Source organism: Poeciliopsis prolifica, unplaced genomic scaffold, assembly GCF_027474105.1.
Source record: "Poeciliopsis prolifica strain line A6 unplaced genomic scaffold, Auburn_PproV2 SCAFFOLD022, whole genome shotgun sequence".
Classification (NCBI taxonomy): Eukaryota; Metazoa; Chordata; class Actinopteri; order Cyprinodontiformes; family Poeciliidae; genus Poeciliopsis; species Poeciliopsis prolifica.
In genome coordinates, this window is record NW_026562397.1 from 2,110,647 (window position 1) to 2,128,456 (window position 17,810).

The window sequence follows — 17,810 nt, forward strand, 5'->3', positions numbered from 1 at the left end:
ATCATTCGTGATGCATCTGAAAAACCATGTCATCCGAGCAAGAAAGTTTTCAACAAAATATTTTTTCTTTTTTCTATAGTTTCCATGTTCCCGTTGAGCTCTGACTGCCTGAACGCATCAGAGAGCAAATTATAAAAAGCTCCTTAGAAAATTGTTTAGAAGCTCTAAACGTTTGTGGGGAAAGATACAGAATTATGACGTGAGCTATTGCATAATGGTCACTGAATAAATGTGTTAAAAAGAAATGTATCCTATATTTTTAAATGTTCAAGTAACACATGTTTTAAATTACTGAGAAATGATTGGACAATTAAATACACATTAAGATTCAAGTGAAAATTTCTTAGCTACTTTTGGTTTAGATGCTGACATATTTTATTTTGTGTTTCCTGAATCTATTTGCTTTTATTTGTAATGGAAATGACTTTTTTTTTTTTTTTTTTTTAGCTTCCAGTAAAACAAAATCTATTATGTATTCAGTACCTAAATTGCCAGTTTATTCTCTGAACAACAAAATTTGATCATAAGAATTTGCCTTATGTTTTGTAAGTTTTACCTTGTTAATAGTTTTTACAATGAAAACCATTTTAGGCTCAACCTCTGAGGTCTGCCGTATAACGAGCTTTTTAGAGAAAAAATTGTTTATTTTCTGTTAAATAATAATTCATTTTCTATTGAGGTAAGTGGAACTAACCAGCGTTTTTCTTGAAAGAACAAAAATCATCATTTAAAAACTGCATTTTGAATTTACTCAGGTTATTGTCACATATGAAACACTTCTTGGTGATGTTAAACATTTAAGTTTGACAAAGAGAATAAACAAAACTGAACAAATCTGTCAGGGGTCAAATATTTATAACATTATGTAATTATCTGCCTTTTAAATGGACAAATTAAGGCTACATAACACATTTTTATTTTTGTCTGCTTCATACAGAATATAGGACTGAAAATGGTAACGAACTTGGTTATCCGTCCTTCATGCCTAAGATTCTATACAAACATATTCTATCGAGAAGGTTGTATTTTTTCTTTTTGTCAAGTAACACCTGCATATTTAATTCAACTATTTCCCATTGTAATGTTTTCTGGGTTTTTTTTGGGGGGGAGAGGTTGTGTTGTTTTGTTTTTAAAAACTTTTTTATCATAGAGCGAACTTTGTGGAGTCAAGCGCGTCACCCTCAGAGACATGGAATGAGATCCTCTTTACGAGGTGGTTTAGCCGTCCGTCCTCCCGCTCAGACCGCTCGCATGTTCTTCCCTGAGACGTGGATTTGGGATCTGGTGGAAGTTGGGTGAGTTTCCGTTTTGAATGCAATGAAATGATTTCCTAACTGAAATGAAGCATATCTGCCTTCCACTTATCTAAGACCAGGAGTAACACATCTGGATAATTCTGTGAAATTTCGAGGCGTCCACCATGCCAGAAGGGATATGTCATTCCCAAAGGGTTTCTGGGAGATCCTCTGTGGTTTCTTCCCATACTCTGTATTTCTATTACAATAAAAAATACATTTCCCTACTTTGGGATTAAGAAACTTCTGGATCAGATACTTAGGAGGCGTCCTGATGTGATGTCTAAGGCCTCCTGTAGATGGAGCTATTTTGCTGTCTGAATACATTCATGGGGAGAACGTACGGCTGCAAGGTTTGTTCTAGGCCAGGGGTTTCAAACTCCAGTCCTCAAGGGCCACTGTCCTGCAGTTTTTAGATGTGCCACTGGTACAAAACACTGGAATGAAATGGCTGAATTAGCTTGTCCTTGTGTAGATAAGATTTACAGAGCCTTGCTAATGACCTAATTATTCTCTTCAGGTGAGGTGCAGCAGAGGCACATCTAAAGTTTGCAGGACTGGAAGGCAACAGGAGACCCTTGTTCTAGGCATGCATGGGCAGATAACACACACATAGTATGTCATTCTGTCTTCACAGAGCTCTGAATTTCTTAGATTTCATTCATTTCTATAGTCCAACATTTACTACACCTTAAACCTAACAATTACCTGTATGTGCTGTTGTTGGAGAATTATCCTTTCTCCAGACAGATTCTTAGTGTATGAGGTTGAAAAAGAGTCAATGAGTTGAACTAATTGATTTCATTTATTGATACTGTTAAGAATTTAAAAAGAGGAATAACTTGATTTAGCTCGTTAATTTATTCCTCCGTCCTAGGTTCTTGTGTGTCTGCATGTGGAGGGAGAAAAGAGCAATCATACGACGTCAGACTTCAGATATTCAGAGTTTTATCCAAAGAATTCAATGCAATACAGAATGTTACAGCAAGCATCTCACCTAGATTATTAAAAGTCCAAGACATGACAAAACAGAGACAAAGAACTGAGTAAAAAAGGAAAAACAAAAGACAAAAGATGCATCTTCCGGGAAACTCTCACTCAGCACAGAGATTCGAACTTCTGCTGTAAAACAACCCATTTTTATAGAATGTGTATTCTCCTCATTTAAATATATGCATTAGGAGATGTGTTTTCCTTTGTGTGGGCTGTCTTAATGTTAATTTTATTACCTCTGAGACCCAAACCCCCAGCTCTTCTCGTACCAGGCTTCGACCTGATTTATGGCGTGGTTCTGCAGCGTTATCTCTGCCTCGAGATGCTTCCACAAGAAAGTAGTTTGTATTTTTAACCAAGCTTGCACAAAATGTAATGCTAAATAATGACGATAAGTTGGATCTAAAACTAACTAATTAAAAACATGCTTTTTAATGCTTAAAGAAATATACCAATATGTTTGATTATATGTTGTAACAGACTTCTATAGTTTTTAATGTTTGCCTGAACTATTCAACCCTGAGTAAAGAATTTATTGCCCTGATAGCCAATACACTCCCTGTCTGAAATGTTCCTTAAGGAGTATTCTGATTAGGAATTTATGTAAGTTCAGAGAGTCACCAGCTGTCCCAGTTTGGATCTGTATCTAAGTTTATCTTAACCTAAAAGTTAACTTATGTACTATTGTGTTACTTTAAAATTCTTATTTCAACAATACCAAAATACAGCACTGGTCTATTGTCATGCTACCCTCATGGGCTAACAGAGCAAAATGACATCTAACAATAGTTTCTAATTCCTTTTGTTGGCCTCTATCTTCTCAGCAATACCTTACAGAGCGCGTTGCCTCGCATGTCATTTCATTTGATCTTAGCTTTGATCGCATGTGATCTGTGTGTGCGTGTGTTTACATGGGCATGCAATTAGCTAAAAGAGATGGTGGAAACACAGAATTATTTATTTTGTACGTAAATCTAACCTAAACTCAATTCACACCTGATCTCTCACCCCAAACAAATCTCCTCGAATAAGGCCTGGCCTTTGGGCCCCATAAGGAGCAGTCGGTACTCACAACTTAGTATTTGTTGGAAAAATGTCTCTTACGCTCCATCAAATACCAGGCCACACATGCATATACTCTGAATGGTTAAAGGTTATACAGTCGGGAGGGGGGGGGGGCTTATTCCTCAACATGGCTGTCACAGGTTCCATTCCTGGCCTTGTGACCCTTGCTGCATGTCTTCCCACTTCTCTCATTACCCACTTTCCTGTCAATTCACTATCAAATAAAGGCCACTAGAGCCAAACCAACCTCTAAAAAAAGGCAACACAGTCAGAAAATGCTACTGCCTACTTTGATACTATTTGCAATCTTGATTTAAACTCTATTTGAGCTATTCTTTTTGTACAGCAAATCTATCCTGGCACACAGATACTCTACATTTACTCTACATTACTCATTTTTATGTTACAGTACAGTATGCTTCATCCCACTGCAACAGATATGGATCTTCAGATGACAAATATCTGAAGTGTCCAGAGTCAGGTCAAATAAGAACCTTTTAATGTGTTAACCAATGGCGATCGTCGATATCAAGCATTTATTGGCTGATAATGTCGACATGACAACATTGTGAAATCTCAAAGTATTGAGTTTGGTGTTTGTGTATGTGTTGATCAAGGCCTTCTGGAACCAAGGAGATGTCCCTGTCTGTCCCAGACACCATCACCACCTGGGAGACGGAGACTTTCTGTTTGTCCCCTCAGGGTTTTGGTTTGGCTCCTCGTCAGAAGCTCACTGTCTTCCAGCCTTTCTTCCTGGAGCTCACCCTGCCTTACTCCATCATCCGGGGGGAGAACTTTGAGCTGAAGGCGACCGTCTTCAACTACCTGACCAAATGCATCATGGTAAGGGCCAACTTTAAACCAACTAAGTGATTTAAAGTTGGCCCTTACCAACTCACTAAGTGTAGCCCAGTGTCAACACCCTAAGCTGTATCTCTTCAACAGATGAAAGTGACTGCAGCCCCCTCCTCAGATTACACCCTCACCCCCCTCTCTGGGGATCAGTACACTTCCTGCCTGTGTGCCAACGAGCAGAAGACCCTGAGCTGGACCATAAATCCCACAGTATTAGGTGAGGATGAGAACTGCTGCTGTCACTGCTGGGGATGTTAAAGGTTGAGAGGCTGAAGAAGGAACCTGTGGCCAGTAACCAAATCTTCTGCTGCCTGGTGAAATGTGTGTTGGTGTTTTTAAGGCACTGTGAATGTGACTGTGTCTGCTGAAGCTGTTCCGTCTCACGCTTCCTGTGAGAACGAGATCGTGGAGGTTCCAGAAAGAGGACGCATCGACACAGTGACCCGCTCTCTCAGAGTAGAGGTTGGCTTTCTGAATGTAAAACATAAAAAGCATGAAAGAAGCATAATATTTTTTTATTATTTGAATCAATTCAACACCATCTTATCAAAGCAACTGATGTCAAATATTTTGTCTGGTTTCATCTCCTCCACAGATTGAAGGATCTGAGATAACAAAAACACAGAACTGGCTGCTCTGCCCCAAAGGTTCGTGTGTTTCAAACCGAACACAGACTGATGTGCAAATTAAATCAAGAAGCAAGCACTTCAAAATTATTCTTGTGTGATTCACTTCATAAGGTTAAAGTAAAGGAAGAAAATACATTTTATTTGCAACATTAACCATTGTGTGTTCCTGTTGAAGCCCCATCCAATGACCTCATAATATCTATAAATTTCATTTCTATTGTTTGTACTCAGGAGAAACATTGACGGAGGAAACAGAGGTTCGTCTGCCTGAAAATGTGATTGATGACTCAGCCCGTGTCACAGTGTCAGTCCTGGGTAAATACATGCTGCACATTCTACTGATAGGTCAATGATCAAACATGTTCTGCCTCCAACAGGACTCCCCCTCTCAGCTCCTTCAGACTAGCCAGTAGTAATTGGCAAACACCTGGTGGAACTGCATCTGCTGAGCTCATTATAACAACTTCTCAGTGCAACGCTGTTAAAAATCTTCTCAAAGGGTTAATGGAGGAGTGATGATCTGATGGCAGAGTTTCAGAAAGATCAAGAGTTTTTAAAGAGACAGAGGTCCAAGCAATTAAATTACAATGTCAATTTCTTTTGTCATATTTGATATATACAGGATTTTTATGACAACTGAAGGTAATATAATTACTCAATTGTTAAGTGCCTGAAAAATACATAATACTGCCACATTAAGATAGTTTTGCAAAGTTTCCTTAGCCGTTTTGTGTAGTTTCTGTGTTCTCCAGCTTCCTCTTTGGCTGCTCACAGTCTAAAATCAATGCATGCATTTTTAGGTCAATGGAAACGCAGCTATTGCTGCAAACTGCCTTTTAATGTTGGCCTGGTCGCCCACAGCTTTAGCAGAGTGTTAATGATTATTCATGTAAAACACATACCTGTTGACTACTTCACTTTGTTTGTGGAAGTTGTTTGGCTGCTAATGGTACTTTTGCTACATTTGGTGTAATCTAATCTTGTGTTTTTATCTAGGAGACATCCTCGGCCGCGCTCTTAAGAACCTTGAGGGCCTGCTGAAGATGCCGTATGGATGTGGGGAGCAGAACATGGCTCTTCTGGCCCCCAACATCTACATCCTCCATTATCTTAAAAACACTCAGCAGCTGACTCCAGCCATCAAAGAGAAGGCCTTCAACTTCCTGTCCAGTGGTAGCTTATTCAGTTTTAATGACTGTTATAGTCTGACCTTTCTGTACGTCTGTGGCTGTCCAGAATATGGTGCAGTTCAAACAAACACGAAGAAACATGTCTAATAATGGCTGTTCTTTTTTTCTAAGGTTACCAGAGACAACTGAACTACAAGGACTCTGAGGGGGCATACAGCACATTCGGCAAAGGACCAGGAAACACCTGGTGAGGATATTCCTATAAATGTTCTTGTGTCTGTGTGGATTAACGGACAAGCTGGGAAAATCATTACAATATTTCTCAAGACACCATAAAACAGAGCACTTTTCCATCTGCATCATTTTCTTTGATAGAAATTTTGATAAAAGATTCCACTTCAAAAGTTACATATGACTGAACTGGCACCATTCATGGAACAGAAACTTTACATATTATCTATTTTTACAGGCAACTTTCATTGCTGTCACTATTCCACATTTTAACTAATCACACAAGTCAATCATTGGGCCCCAGGAAAAAATAAAATCGCTGCAATTGTTTCTCATTGTATTCAATTATGTGCTAAACATATTGGCGTTCCTCAGGCTGACATCTTTTGTACTGAGATCGTTTTTCAAAGCTCAGTCTTTCATCGACATCGATCCAGTAAATATAGAGACGTCCAGGACTTGGTTGAATCAACGACAAAAGAGCAACGGATGTTTCAACAAAATAGGGAATCTCTTCAACAACAGAATGAAAGTAAGTTCACTCAGTAGCCAAAGTAGAGTTTGTACTGTATAGAATAAGAACTGTTTCCTTCATCTCCTTTCTGAGTGTCCATTTTATTTGCGGTTTCAGTTTTTGTTTATGTATTTTGCACCTTTAAAACATCTTCCAGTTCGAGTGTTAAATGTTCATTAGAAATGAAAGTTTATTTATCTTTGACAATGTTTTCTTGCAATATGCCATTACCAGTGTGTTACTTGAAAATAGTCTCCAAACAACAATATTCTCACTCATCGCATTAATTTGTGGGACAATTTGTCATACAGCAAAAATTTGTCATGATGGGTCTACATACAAAAATCAACATGAGTTCTTTGCTTATGGAAAAAAGATGATGTTCCACATAGTACCCTTCATCTCATCATATTTAGACCCACGAGACACAATTTACCAGTAGAACCACACGCAGCAAGACAGGAAACAAGTAATAAGTGGTTTACCTCAGACAAATTTGCACACTTTGGAAGAGCTCCTGGTTGACATCGTCTACGGTCCAATAAAATACAGACAGAATGACTAAAATACTGAATAAGATTTTTCTTTGAATTTGGTTAAACTCATTTTTTAAGCACAGGTGAAACGGGTGGTAAATTGATCTCCACAGGGCGGCGTGTCGGATGAAGTGACTCTCAGTGCCTACATCACCGCTACCTTTCTGGAGATGAATATCTCTGTGAATGTAAGTACATTTAAGAAACATACAATAAAATTGAACTTTAAAAACTATTTTTCTGATTACTACTTTGGTGAAATTCTTCCTGTTCTATAGATGTTTTGATTGCTCTGTCTTGTGAGCAAAGACTCAAACATGTTTCCATTTAAAGTCCCAAAACCATGAAATATCTCAGCAGTTTGACCCTGCAGTGTCTACACAGCCGACAACCAGACGCTGTGCGTTTGGGAAAACTCTGTTGTCAACGTCTCACTATTGTTGCTTTAGTCGAAAGCACACAATTCAAATTCCTCAGCTAAAGCGCAGCCTCAGCCGCACCAATGATGGTGATTTTTGAAGCACATCTGTGTACAACAGTGACAGTATCATTCTGGCATAAAGTATCTGTCAGAGTGATGATGACTTCATTCTGTCAAAGGATCCTGTGGTGGGACGGAGCCTGTTGTGCCTCAAAGAGTCCATCAATGATTTCAGCAACATCTACACTACAGCTCTGCTGGCGTACGTCTTCACTCTGGCTGGAGACATGGAGGCCAGAGCTCACCTCCTGCAGCACCTCGACTCAGTGGCCATCAAAGACGGTGAGTCGAGGTTTTGCTGGAAACGGCTGACCAGATCAGATTAGATCAGTCTTGAGTCATGTTGTTTCTGGATGGTTGGTTTTAGGCGGCTCCATCCACTGGTCTCAGACAGCAGGAGAAACATCAGCCTCTCTGTCTGTGGAGATCAGCTCCTATGTGCTGCTGGCCAAACTCTCTGCTTCCCCCACTGTTGAAGACCTGGGTTACGCCTCAGGCATTGTCAGATGGCTGACGACCCAACAGAACCAATATGGCGGTTTCTTGTCCACTCAGGTACTGAAGCACCAAAAATGTGTCAATCTGTCAACAAAACATTTTTGTAATACAAAAACATGGAGTCCTGCTGGTGGACCGCCCTGGCGCCCCGACCGCCAGGCTCAGAAAGTTTAGTGGGGGAAACCCTCCTATGTTTTTCAAACCCTCCACATGTTTATGTAAAAACAAACAAATTATAATTTGTATTTACATTCTAGAAAGAAACTATATAGTTTGTCTTGTTAGCATGTATAAAGACATACTGATGTTTCTGGTGGATCAAACACCAGAAACATCGCGTAGCACCTAATAAAGCCAAAAGGAGAAGATGTTTTATGATATGACTGGACCAGAGCCATGTCAAGAGTGTCCTTCAAGAGCTGGTGGACCTTTCTGCAGACTTTTTCTTTCCAGAGTAATTCATGTGGACAGGACCAAAAGAAAAGGGACTGCTGTGATTGGGCCAGCTCAGAGTCTGTGGGCTGCTGATACTGGTTTGATGGGCAGGTCAGAACATTATGTGAGTAAGAGAAGTGTTGAGACTATAGATCCCTACAGGACATCAGTCCACAGGGAAAATGCCCAGAATGCCAGACTCCTATGGAACTGTTGCTGATGAAGGGTTGGCTCGGTTTTCTGTGATCTGTTGAGCTCATCTTTTAGATTTATTGAACTCAAATAAGAGAAAACACTAATTTTGTGCTTTGATGATCTTAAAACGGTTTGGTCCTTGAATCGTTCAATGAATCGTTTCAGCCTGACTTGCCTATTTCAGTTCTCATGTAAACTGACTATATTAGGGTAGATTTTTGACACATTGAACCTTTGTAGGACACGGTGGTGGCTCTTCAGGCTCTGTCCCTCTACTCCAGTCTGGTGTTCAGTCCTGAAGGTTCCAGCACGGTGACAGTTCAGTCTCCCAGTGGTCCGCTGACCTTTGATGTGACCCCAGACAACAAGCTGCTCTACCAGGAGAAGACGCTGCAGGGCGTGGAAGGAAAGTACAGCCTGGAGGTGAAGGGGACTGGATGCGCCTCAGTTCAGGTTGGTGTTGTTCACTTCCTGCTCAGATTCACTAGGCCCTGCAAAGTATTACAAATGAATTGTTCAGACAACTTTAGAGAACATGTTTGTTTTTGACGTTTCCATAATTTCATCAGCAGCTGCTTACAGGATAACTTAAATAAAAACTTAAATCAATAAAGTAGACCATATTTATGTTTCTCAGATTTCTCATCAGTTCAACATCCCAACCTTTACGAATGCCACCACACTGAGAATGAAGGTTGAACTAGAGGCCAACTGCAGTGGCACGCCTCACAAACCCAGACTGACCATTCAGCTGCAGTCCCTGTGAGTCACAAACTCCAAATGGATTCTAGACTAAACACTAAGTGTTCTTAAATATCATGCTGTCAATAACATCAATGCAGTTTTATATGTTTGCTGCCAAACTAATTCAATCAGTCCCTCCAGTTGCTTGAGAATTGTCATAGAAATTCACACAAAATGAACAAATCCTCTCACTTTTTTGCACTAATTGGGAGTTTATTGCAGATTTTTGTCAAATAATTTAATAAAACTTTCTTAATTATACTAAAAAGCTGCTTCAGCTTGAATTGATATCAGATTGTAGTCCAAAAGCTATACCGGGAGTAATAAACTGTTGTATTTACTGCCATAAATAAGAACAAATATTACAAGTATTTCCAAATTAGTGCCACAAAATCCTGGAAGGACTGAAAAGATGTTCAATAATATTACTTAAATTTAAGAATTGGTTGATATTTTAACACTTTGTGAAAAGTTTTTACCAATACATTCTGGCACAACTGGACCTTTAAGAGCATGTATGACCTTGATTGGGCCCAAAACAAAAACAAGTTTGACATCCCTGCTGTAAGTCGTCAAAAAGCCTCTAATTTTGGCAATAAAACGGTTTTACACTGAAGGTTGTTTGTTTGCTGTATCAGCTACAGTGGAAAGGAGAGCACCACAAACATGGTGATTGTGGACATCAAAGTTCTGACTGGATTTGCTCCAGACTCAGAGTCACTGAAGAGGGTAATGTTTACTACCAGACCGTCAAAGTTAGTCTCAGGCGTCGTCATGGTCACAGTAATAAACAGTGAGCTGGATGGTGTCTTCATTACAGCTCACAGCTGCCCAGCTGGTGGACCGTGTGGAACAGAAGGACGATCATATTGTGATGTATCTTCGGGAGGTAAGAGGAGTTCCCAGCAGTAACAGATGGTGGCGCTCCACACATTTCTAAACCAGTTCTCACCAGTTCTTCTTCTATCAGCTACAGAGAGGGGTAGCCATCAACCACAGCTTAGAGCTCAAGCAGGAGCTCCCAGTGCAGAACCTGAAGCCAGCTGTGATTAAGATCTATGACTACTACCAGCCAAGTAAAGCCTGATTCCTTTACACAGCTTTGTCTGATGTGATTCTCTTTTAACTTATTGTGTTTCCTTTCTGACAGGTGACCAAGCTGAGACCGAATACAACTACCCTTGTGCTGCAGGTAACATTGTCTCACTCTCATAGAAAAATGGCTGCATGCATATTGCCTCATCTACGAGACTCAGTGGTAAAGACGCTCTCACTAGCTGCATTTCCATTGACCATATCATTTTGACCATATCATTGGACAGGCTGTCATTTTGAAAGAAAAAGTTGCTTCTTTCGGCAAAAGTGTTTTTGACAATTTCGAGAACACTACGTTTTTGATAAAAGGTTTTACCTCAAGCATGAGGTGGGATTTTGGCTGTATTGAAGCTGGTTTATTTCTCAAAGCTGCAAATTAAACATTTTTTCCCCATCACATGATAAACAACCAGGTGTAGCCACTGGTGGAAACCATGAAGAAGGAAACAGGAAGTATTTACAGGATGATGGCGCAGAATGCTTTTTGGTGATTTATCGTGTAAACAAATTTATTCACGTGCGACTTTAATTTAGTTTCTTGGGCACATCATAATGACAACATTGTTTTGACACATTAAGCATTCCTTGGCTCTATTTACTGTTTAGTATCCTAATAATACTTTACAGTGTTTTGAACCTAACGGTTTTGTTGGAACATTATTCTGAGCATAAAGCTAAAAGTAAATCAAGGATATGAGGACAAACCACAGTTCTCCCAATAAGTGCACATTTTGTCCCAAGTGCAATTTTAAAATAGCTCTTAATTTTGTGAAACAGAGAAAATGCTTTCTGACTCTCTCTGCCAAAATAAAAACATTTCTAAAAGCCATTTTGTTTCATATTAAATGTGATTAGTAGAGATTTTCACAAATTCTTTTTCTTCTATTTGCAGCATGAAAAGTGAGGATCACATGGAGACACTGACGTCAGTTCAATGATTTTACACTTATACAACTTAATTCATGCAAATATAAATATTGTGTTTAGTCAGGTTCGTATTGTGACAGTTGTCAGAGGAAATGGACAGATTTGACCGTTTGGGATCCTCTGTCCTTTAGTTCAATGAACTGAAATCTTCATGATTCAAACACATAATTATATCCTCACATTGCTATTCATACCAGGCAGTAAAGAGTGACCACAGTGAAAAAAGGAAAATCAAACTGAAAAATATACATGATGTTGAAGTACTTCCAAATTTTGAATTCCTCAAAACGAGGCTTGGATTCTGAAGATAAGTGAGTTTTGACTCATCTGACATGGACTCCGAGTCATCCATGTCTATATCTGAATGCACACAAAACCCTTGTTCAGAGCAGTCAGATGGGGTTTCATCCAGCTTTTTTCCAATGAGTTTAGTTGGTAAAAAACGTTGGACTGACTTTCAAAACATTTGGTGTTCATTGGAAAATTCAATCAAAATAGTTGCCACTGAGCAGCAGAGAAGCACAACATGTTTTGTACATTTTAATAAAGTGCAGTGTCCTCGGACTTCTGAATTTAGTTTTTAAACAGGTAGAATCTGTCTAATGTGATATCATCATTGATTAGGAGTCAGCAGTTAATCAAGTGTCAGTATGCAATAGTGTTGTGAAAGAGAAATGCCAGTGAAGCTTCATGATTTAAAATGACTTTTAAATAAAAAAAATCTCATTGTGTCATCTCACTGTTTCACACAGGGACATGTGGGCTGGATTTTTTTCTCTGTTAATAATAAACACCATTCAGAAACTGTATTTTGTGTTTCCTTCTGTTGTCTTTGACTAGTTTTACAGAGGTTAAGGTTCTGAACCACACAAGTCCAATAAAGATGTTTAAAATAGAAAATAATGAGGGGGCAAATACTTTTTCACATCACTAACAAAGCAGTTCAAAGTCCTTGCATAATAAAAACAAAACACAATATTCGGCTGTAAATCCATTATAAGGACTTTATAGCGGGTGATGAGCTCTATCTTCCTGGTTTTAATGAAAACGGCGGCAGCAGCAGCGTCAACTGTAGCTGGAGAATATTCTATTTATTTACGTCAATGTTTTTTAACAGATCTATGAGAACAATGTCACAGTAAGAAATGCAACCAGAAAATTTCTGAAGAAATTTAAAAGGGCCCTGCCAAAGTGTGACAGTCGGTTGGAACCCAGCATTGATGCTAATACAAATTAGCATCAATGCTAAACTAAGCTGCAATGTACGCAATAGCATGAGAAAAGTCACAAGCATGTTAAGTAACACGGACCTACGCCATTCAGTATGTTGAAATAAGTGTTCAGTTAAAATGAGCCAAATTGCTAGCATTAGCATATGGGGCATCATTAGCATGTTGTCTTACATTGACTTCCTCCATTTAGTATGCTAAGCATGGCTAATAAGAAAAATAGCTACAAGCTTTTTTTAGGGAAAAGGCTAATAGGGCAGCAATGAAATGCTAATGTTTGTGCTAATGTTTTTGCTAATGTTAATAAGTACAATTAACTGAGAGAAAAAGATAGTAAAGGCTAATATTAAAGTAAGTAAATATTATTACTAATACTTAGGCTTTTATTTTGAAATTTCCAGTAAGCTTTATTTTAAATGGCTAAACTCATCCTATTAGTAACAGTGGTTGGGTTGAATCAGTTATATAATGCCCAAAACATTTCACCATGTCTGTAGTTCTAAGATTCTGCTCAGCCTCCTTCTCTAGTAAGTCAGCGTTCCGCCATTACTGTAGTTCTAACCTTCAGCCATCATTGTAGTTCTAAAGGGCAGCTCTGCCTTCAGCCGACTGTCATGTGTGTGAGACAGAAAGGTGGAGAAAGAATTCTGTCTTTGTGAGACACACAGTCAGTTCTTCTGAAAAAAGCATTCAGAACAACTTCCTGTTCAGGAACCCTGAGACGTATTCACAAACCGTTTGAAGCGTGAGAGAGGGCTATTTCTCATCTTTGTTAGTAGTAGATTCATATCTGTACCTCACTCACAGTAATAGCAGCGATGAGAGACAGATGGTGTCATCATGACCGACTTTCATACAAATAGAAACATATTTGTGGGCGTGAGTTAAAAACTGTTTTGGGATCAGAGTTTCTCACTCTAGCAGAGGAATATTGTGCAAGGCAGTGCACTGACCTGGGAGATTTTTATTTTATGGTAAAGGCTACGACAGTGCACTAACTTGAGAGGAATATTGAGGCTTTTATTTTGAAATTTTCAGTTAGTTTCATTTTAAAGGGCACAAGAATCCCATGTGTAATAGTGGTGGGTTAAACCAGTCATATAATGACCAAAATAGCAACTACCTTTTGTGAAAAATATGAAGGCTTTTATTATGTCGGGTATGTGATGCTGTCATTTCAACAGTCCACTGTGGTTGTCAGTTAAGGGGTATCATGTTTCATGAGTCAGATGGTTCTTACTTCCTTTGCTCTTCTCCATCTTGTCTTTATTAAATATTCCGTCAAGGTGATATTTATATATTTCTAAATATTACTGAGGTAACTCGCTGTTCCACCATCACTAGTTTTTAACTGCATGTTCATCCCTCTGAACGCATCATTATCAGGTCAGAATGTTCAGTTCCAATGGCATCAATGACATCAGCAGAGATGACATCACTCTATGATACCATAAAGGAATCTCTCTCTTGAATGTAACTCACAGGCAGTTTTCTCAGACCTGTTCCACAGTTCTATCGTGACAGATCACTCTTCAGAGCATGTTCAAAACAAGCGGGATATCTATTCCAGATATTACACGAATTCCATTGAGCCGGAAGATGAATCAGCAGAGATCCAGGGGGAATCAAGTCCTTCCAGCAACTTTGAGAGTCCAACATCATTGGAAGTCAAGCAGGAAACAACTCCTGCCAACCAACACATCATTGATCTCACAAAGCAGGTAGACGATCTTAAAAAAGGACTGGAGAGTAAGATTTTTGATCTCCATGAGGAAAGAGACCAAAGGATTGCACATCAGGCTGAAGTCAAATCACAGCAGCAGGAGATTCAAAAACTACAAAAAAATATTTGAAGAAGAACGTCACATGCAAGTCAAACTTCAACATGGAAGAAACGTGCCAAAGATTAAAGATGTGTCAAAGATTTCTTGCTCTTCCAAAGTTACAGCCGACAAGAACATTCTTCAACAGCTGGAGTACTTCAAGAGGGAGGCTGAAAAATACGCCTCCCGCAACAAAGGTCTGGTAGAAGTAATGGTTGAAGAATACAGAGAGAGACTTAAATATGAGGAGCAGCTCAAAAGTCACTCTGAGCAAGCTTCCAAATTCAAAGCACAGGAGGAAACAGTGAAATCTCTGCAGGGTCAGATTTCAGACCTGAAGGTGAAGTTGAAACTTGCTCTGGAAAACAACCATCCTAGAGTCTCCATCCAACCAGAGGCCCCCCTGCAAACAGAAGACTCCCAACAAACAGAGGAGACCAAGGAAAGACAGACCTCCATGGGACCAACCTCCACTGATTGCATGAAGGGCCTTCATGTTGGAAATGGCATGAAGACCAAGCTCTGCCCGACTCTGCCTTTACGCCTTTACATCGACCCACACCCAGGTGGAACTAAGCTACGTCACTAACCATTACTAGTCCATTCCTAACCTTATTTTAGGAGATAAGGTTAACTTGCATCTTACCTCTAAATGTGAGTCCATCATATTAGGACTGTGCTTTGGTCCATATATGATGGATCTAATGTGACACTGGACATATAATGGTAAGTTCACACCAAATTTGTTTTGGACCTCAGGAATGTCTGGTTTGCATTGAAAGAGGTGCAATTTTAACCGTTAGAAAGGTTTGTCACATCTAACACATCCAACACTCCACATAGACTTTGAATATAAACCAGAATCGTCTGACACTCAAAACATGTTTGATGTGAATGCATCATTAGAATGTTCAGCTTCAATGGTAACAATGACTTCAGCAGTGATGACATCACTCTTTGATGCATCAAATGAATCTCTCTCTTGAGTGCAGCATACAGGCTGTTTTTTTCAGACCTGTTCCTGTTTCAGAATTATGAGTTATAAGTTATAAATCTTCTACAGCAGCATTGTTCAATTATTTGAAGGCACAGAATCAACCCAGTACAGGTTCACATTCTCAGGTTAGAGAGACTCACCTGGTATAAAGGTAATTTGGTTCAATTCTGATACTTGCACAATATTCACTGCTAGTAAATTTTACAAGCAACAGTCCATATAAAATACAGCAAACAGGTTGCTTAAATTCTTTAAAATAATTTAAGCTTATCACTTATTGAAATGTCTCTCCCCACCAGCAACAGTCATAGGCAACATGCAAAATATACAGAAAGCAATCCAGACTTCTAAAAAAAAAGCCATTTTATTGCATTTTGTTTAAGCTGCAGAGTATAACATTAATACGTTTTTTTTTTCTTATTTGTTAACGCTGACACCATGTCATGACAGTTTGCTACGAAACAGATAATCTGTGGAAAGATCAATCTCTTCCATCTCCTCCCTGAGCTGCAGCTGCTGGCGAAAGAAATGCACCTCGCTGACCAAACACAGCCAATCAGAACCAAGAGGACGGTGTTAGCGCTGTCAATCAACCTCATTCACTTCCTTATAGAGGAGCTAATGGAAGATTTGATAAAGATTGCCAAGATTTGTATGAGTAATAAATTCATAGTTTTTGCTATGTAATTATAAAGAGAGGAGAGAGACAAGAAAACTCCCTGGAATGATGCTAACTGGATTTTCACTGAGTGTGTAAAATGTGTTGCTCAAAGAATTGAAACATTCTTTCCATTAAGTTCTATTTCTGCACTCAAGATGTTTTCATTGATCTGGTGTGATTTTCTAATCTTAAACTTTGTGCTTTCATTAGTATTTAAAAACTAAATGCTTGAAAGCATCCGCAATGTAGTCAATGTATGTTGCTCCAGTTGAATATAATTAACTGAAATGAATAACTGTATAACACAACACTGATACAACCCTGGAAAATGCTTGATCAACATCACTATCATCTAAAAAATATGCCTCAACACTTTTATCAGTCCTCTGCCCCTGATTCTGACATGCAGTTTCACTGATTATTGTTTCATCCATTTTTCTCAGTAACACCATGCTTTCCTAAAATACACAGGACTTTTTTTTTTTTTTTACAACTGGTATTAGTACAACTGGTTTGTTTATTGATGAAAGAATATCGACATGGTTTCCCGTAAAATGGGTTTCCTGTTTGCATAAGAAACTCAAACAACCCACCCTGCCTAAAGGGCACAATTTCACAACTTTGCTCACTGCAAGGCCATCGCTTTCACTCAGAGAAAAACTTAATTGAACAGAAGCAATACAATATCTACAAATTGCCTACATCATAAAATTACAAACACATTTGAACATATGCAAAATAGATTTTGACCGCATGTCTGTTTGAAAACCTTCACTATGATCTTAGTTGCAACAAAAAGGATTTTTTTTTTTGCTGTGACTCTTCACACTTTCAAGAAAATGCGACTGGTATGTGTCCTGCAGTGTGAACGGGCAAACGACCTGAAGAGGGCACAATGATGTTGTTAGGTATTTTCCTCGAACCTACAATAAAATAACCACAGACAACGTATATGAATTAAATATGGTCAGGCTTCTGCAGAAGGAGAAATCCCGATCAACAGCTCCTCCGGGCTGGTCAAAAGAGAGTTCTGATCTGCTTTCACGTGAGCTCCCTCTTTATTGTCAAAGCATCAAACAACAGAGGTCGTAAAACATTTAACACAAACAGACCAACAACTCAGTTCCAGGTGTGATATCTAATTTACAATCTGAGCCCAGTTCAGCTCTGGGTCAAACTGTCACCTAAGACTGGGTAGATAAACACCAGAGAAAACTTTAGGGTCTGAGAACCATAAAGTTTTACTATCTCGCATGAAGACAGTCGTAACCTCCAGGTCAGTTTATACTAAAATCACAATAATACTTTAGACTGAATATAAACTAAAGTAACAACAAAATGATAATATTAAAAAATCTCTAACAGATGTCAGCATTCTCAGTGTTTGTGGAGGTAAACATGGATGCTAACAGTGGAACATGGATTGCACATCTGAAGTTGTTGTCTCACCGGAGTCAGCATATTAACAACTTGATCC

At 39.0% G+C, this 17,810-nt stretch overlaps 1 protein-coding gene across 1 annotated transcript in view; it reads left to right on the top strand.

Annotated features, from left to right (window-relative positions):
* LOC129369963 (alpha-2-macroglobulin-like) overlaps window positions 1-12,432 on the top strand; it is a 34,971-nt gene extending 22,539 nt beyond the window's left edge. The window contains exons 17-36 of the mRNA XM_055045666.1: window positions 938-1,019; window positions 1,151-1,295; window positions 3,971-4,196; window positions 4,299-4,425; window positions 4,549-4,670; window positions 4,804-4,855; window positions 5,069-5,152; window positions 5,834-6,010; window positions 6,139-6,214; window positions 6,574-6,730; window positions 7,362-7,436; window positions 7,849-8,011; window positions 8,097-8,284; window positions 9,098-9,310; window positions 9,495-9,619; window positions 10,240-10,330; window positions 10,422-10,490; window positions 10,572-10,677; window positions 10,752-10,793; window positions 11,589-12,432. Of these exons, the coding sequence (XP_054901641.1) occupies window positions 938-1,019; window positions 1,151-1,295; window positions 3,971-4,196; window positions 4,299-4,425; window positions 4,549-4,670; window positions 4,804-4,855; window positions 5,069-5,152; window positions 5,834-6,010; window positions 6,139-6,214; window positions 6,574-6,730; window positions 7,362-7,436; window positions 7,849-8,011; window positions 8,097-8,284; window positions 9,098-9,310; window positions 9,495-9,619; window positions 10,240-10,330; window positions 10,422-10,490; window positions 10,572-10,677; window positions 10,752-10,793; window positions 11,589-11,593 (2,325 nt within the window). The 3' untranslated portion in view covers window positions 11,594-12,432. The remainder of the gene's footprint in view (window positions 1-937; window positions 1,020-1,150; window positions 1,296-3,970; window positions 4,197-4,298; window positions 4,426-4,548; window positions 4,671-4,803; window positions 4,856-5,068; window positions 5,153-5,833; window positions 6,011-6,138; window positions 6,215-6,573; window positions 6,731-7,361; window positions 7,437-7,848; window positions 8,012-8,096; window positions 8,285-9,097; window positions 9,311-9,494; window positions 9,620-10,239; window positions 10,331-10,421; window positions 10,491-10,571; window positions 10,678-10,751; window positions 10,794-11,588) is intronic.
* The last annotated feature ends 5,378 nt before the right edge of the window (window positions 12,433-17,810 follow it).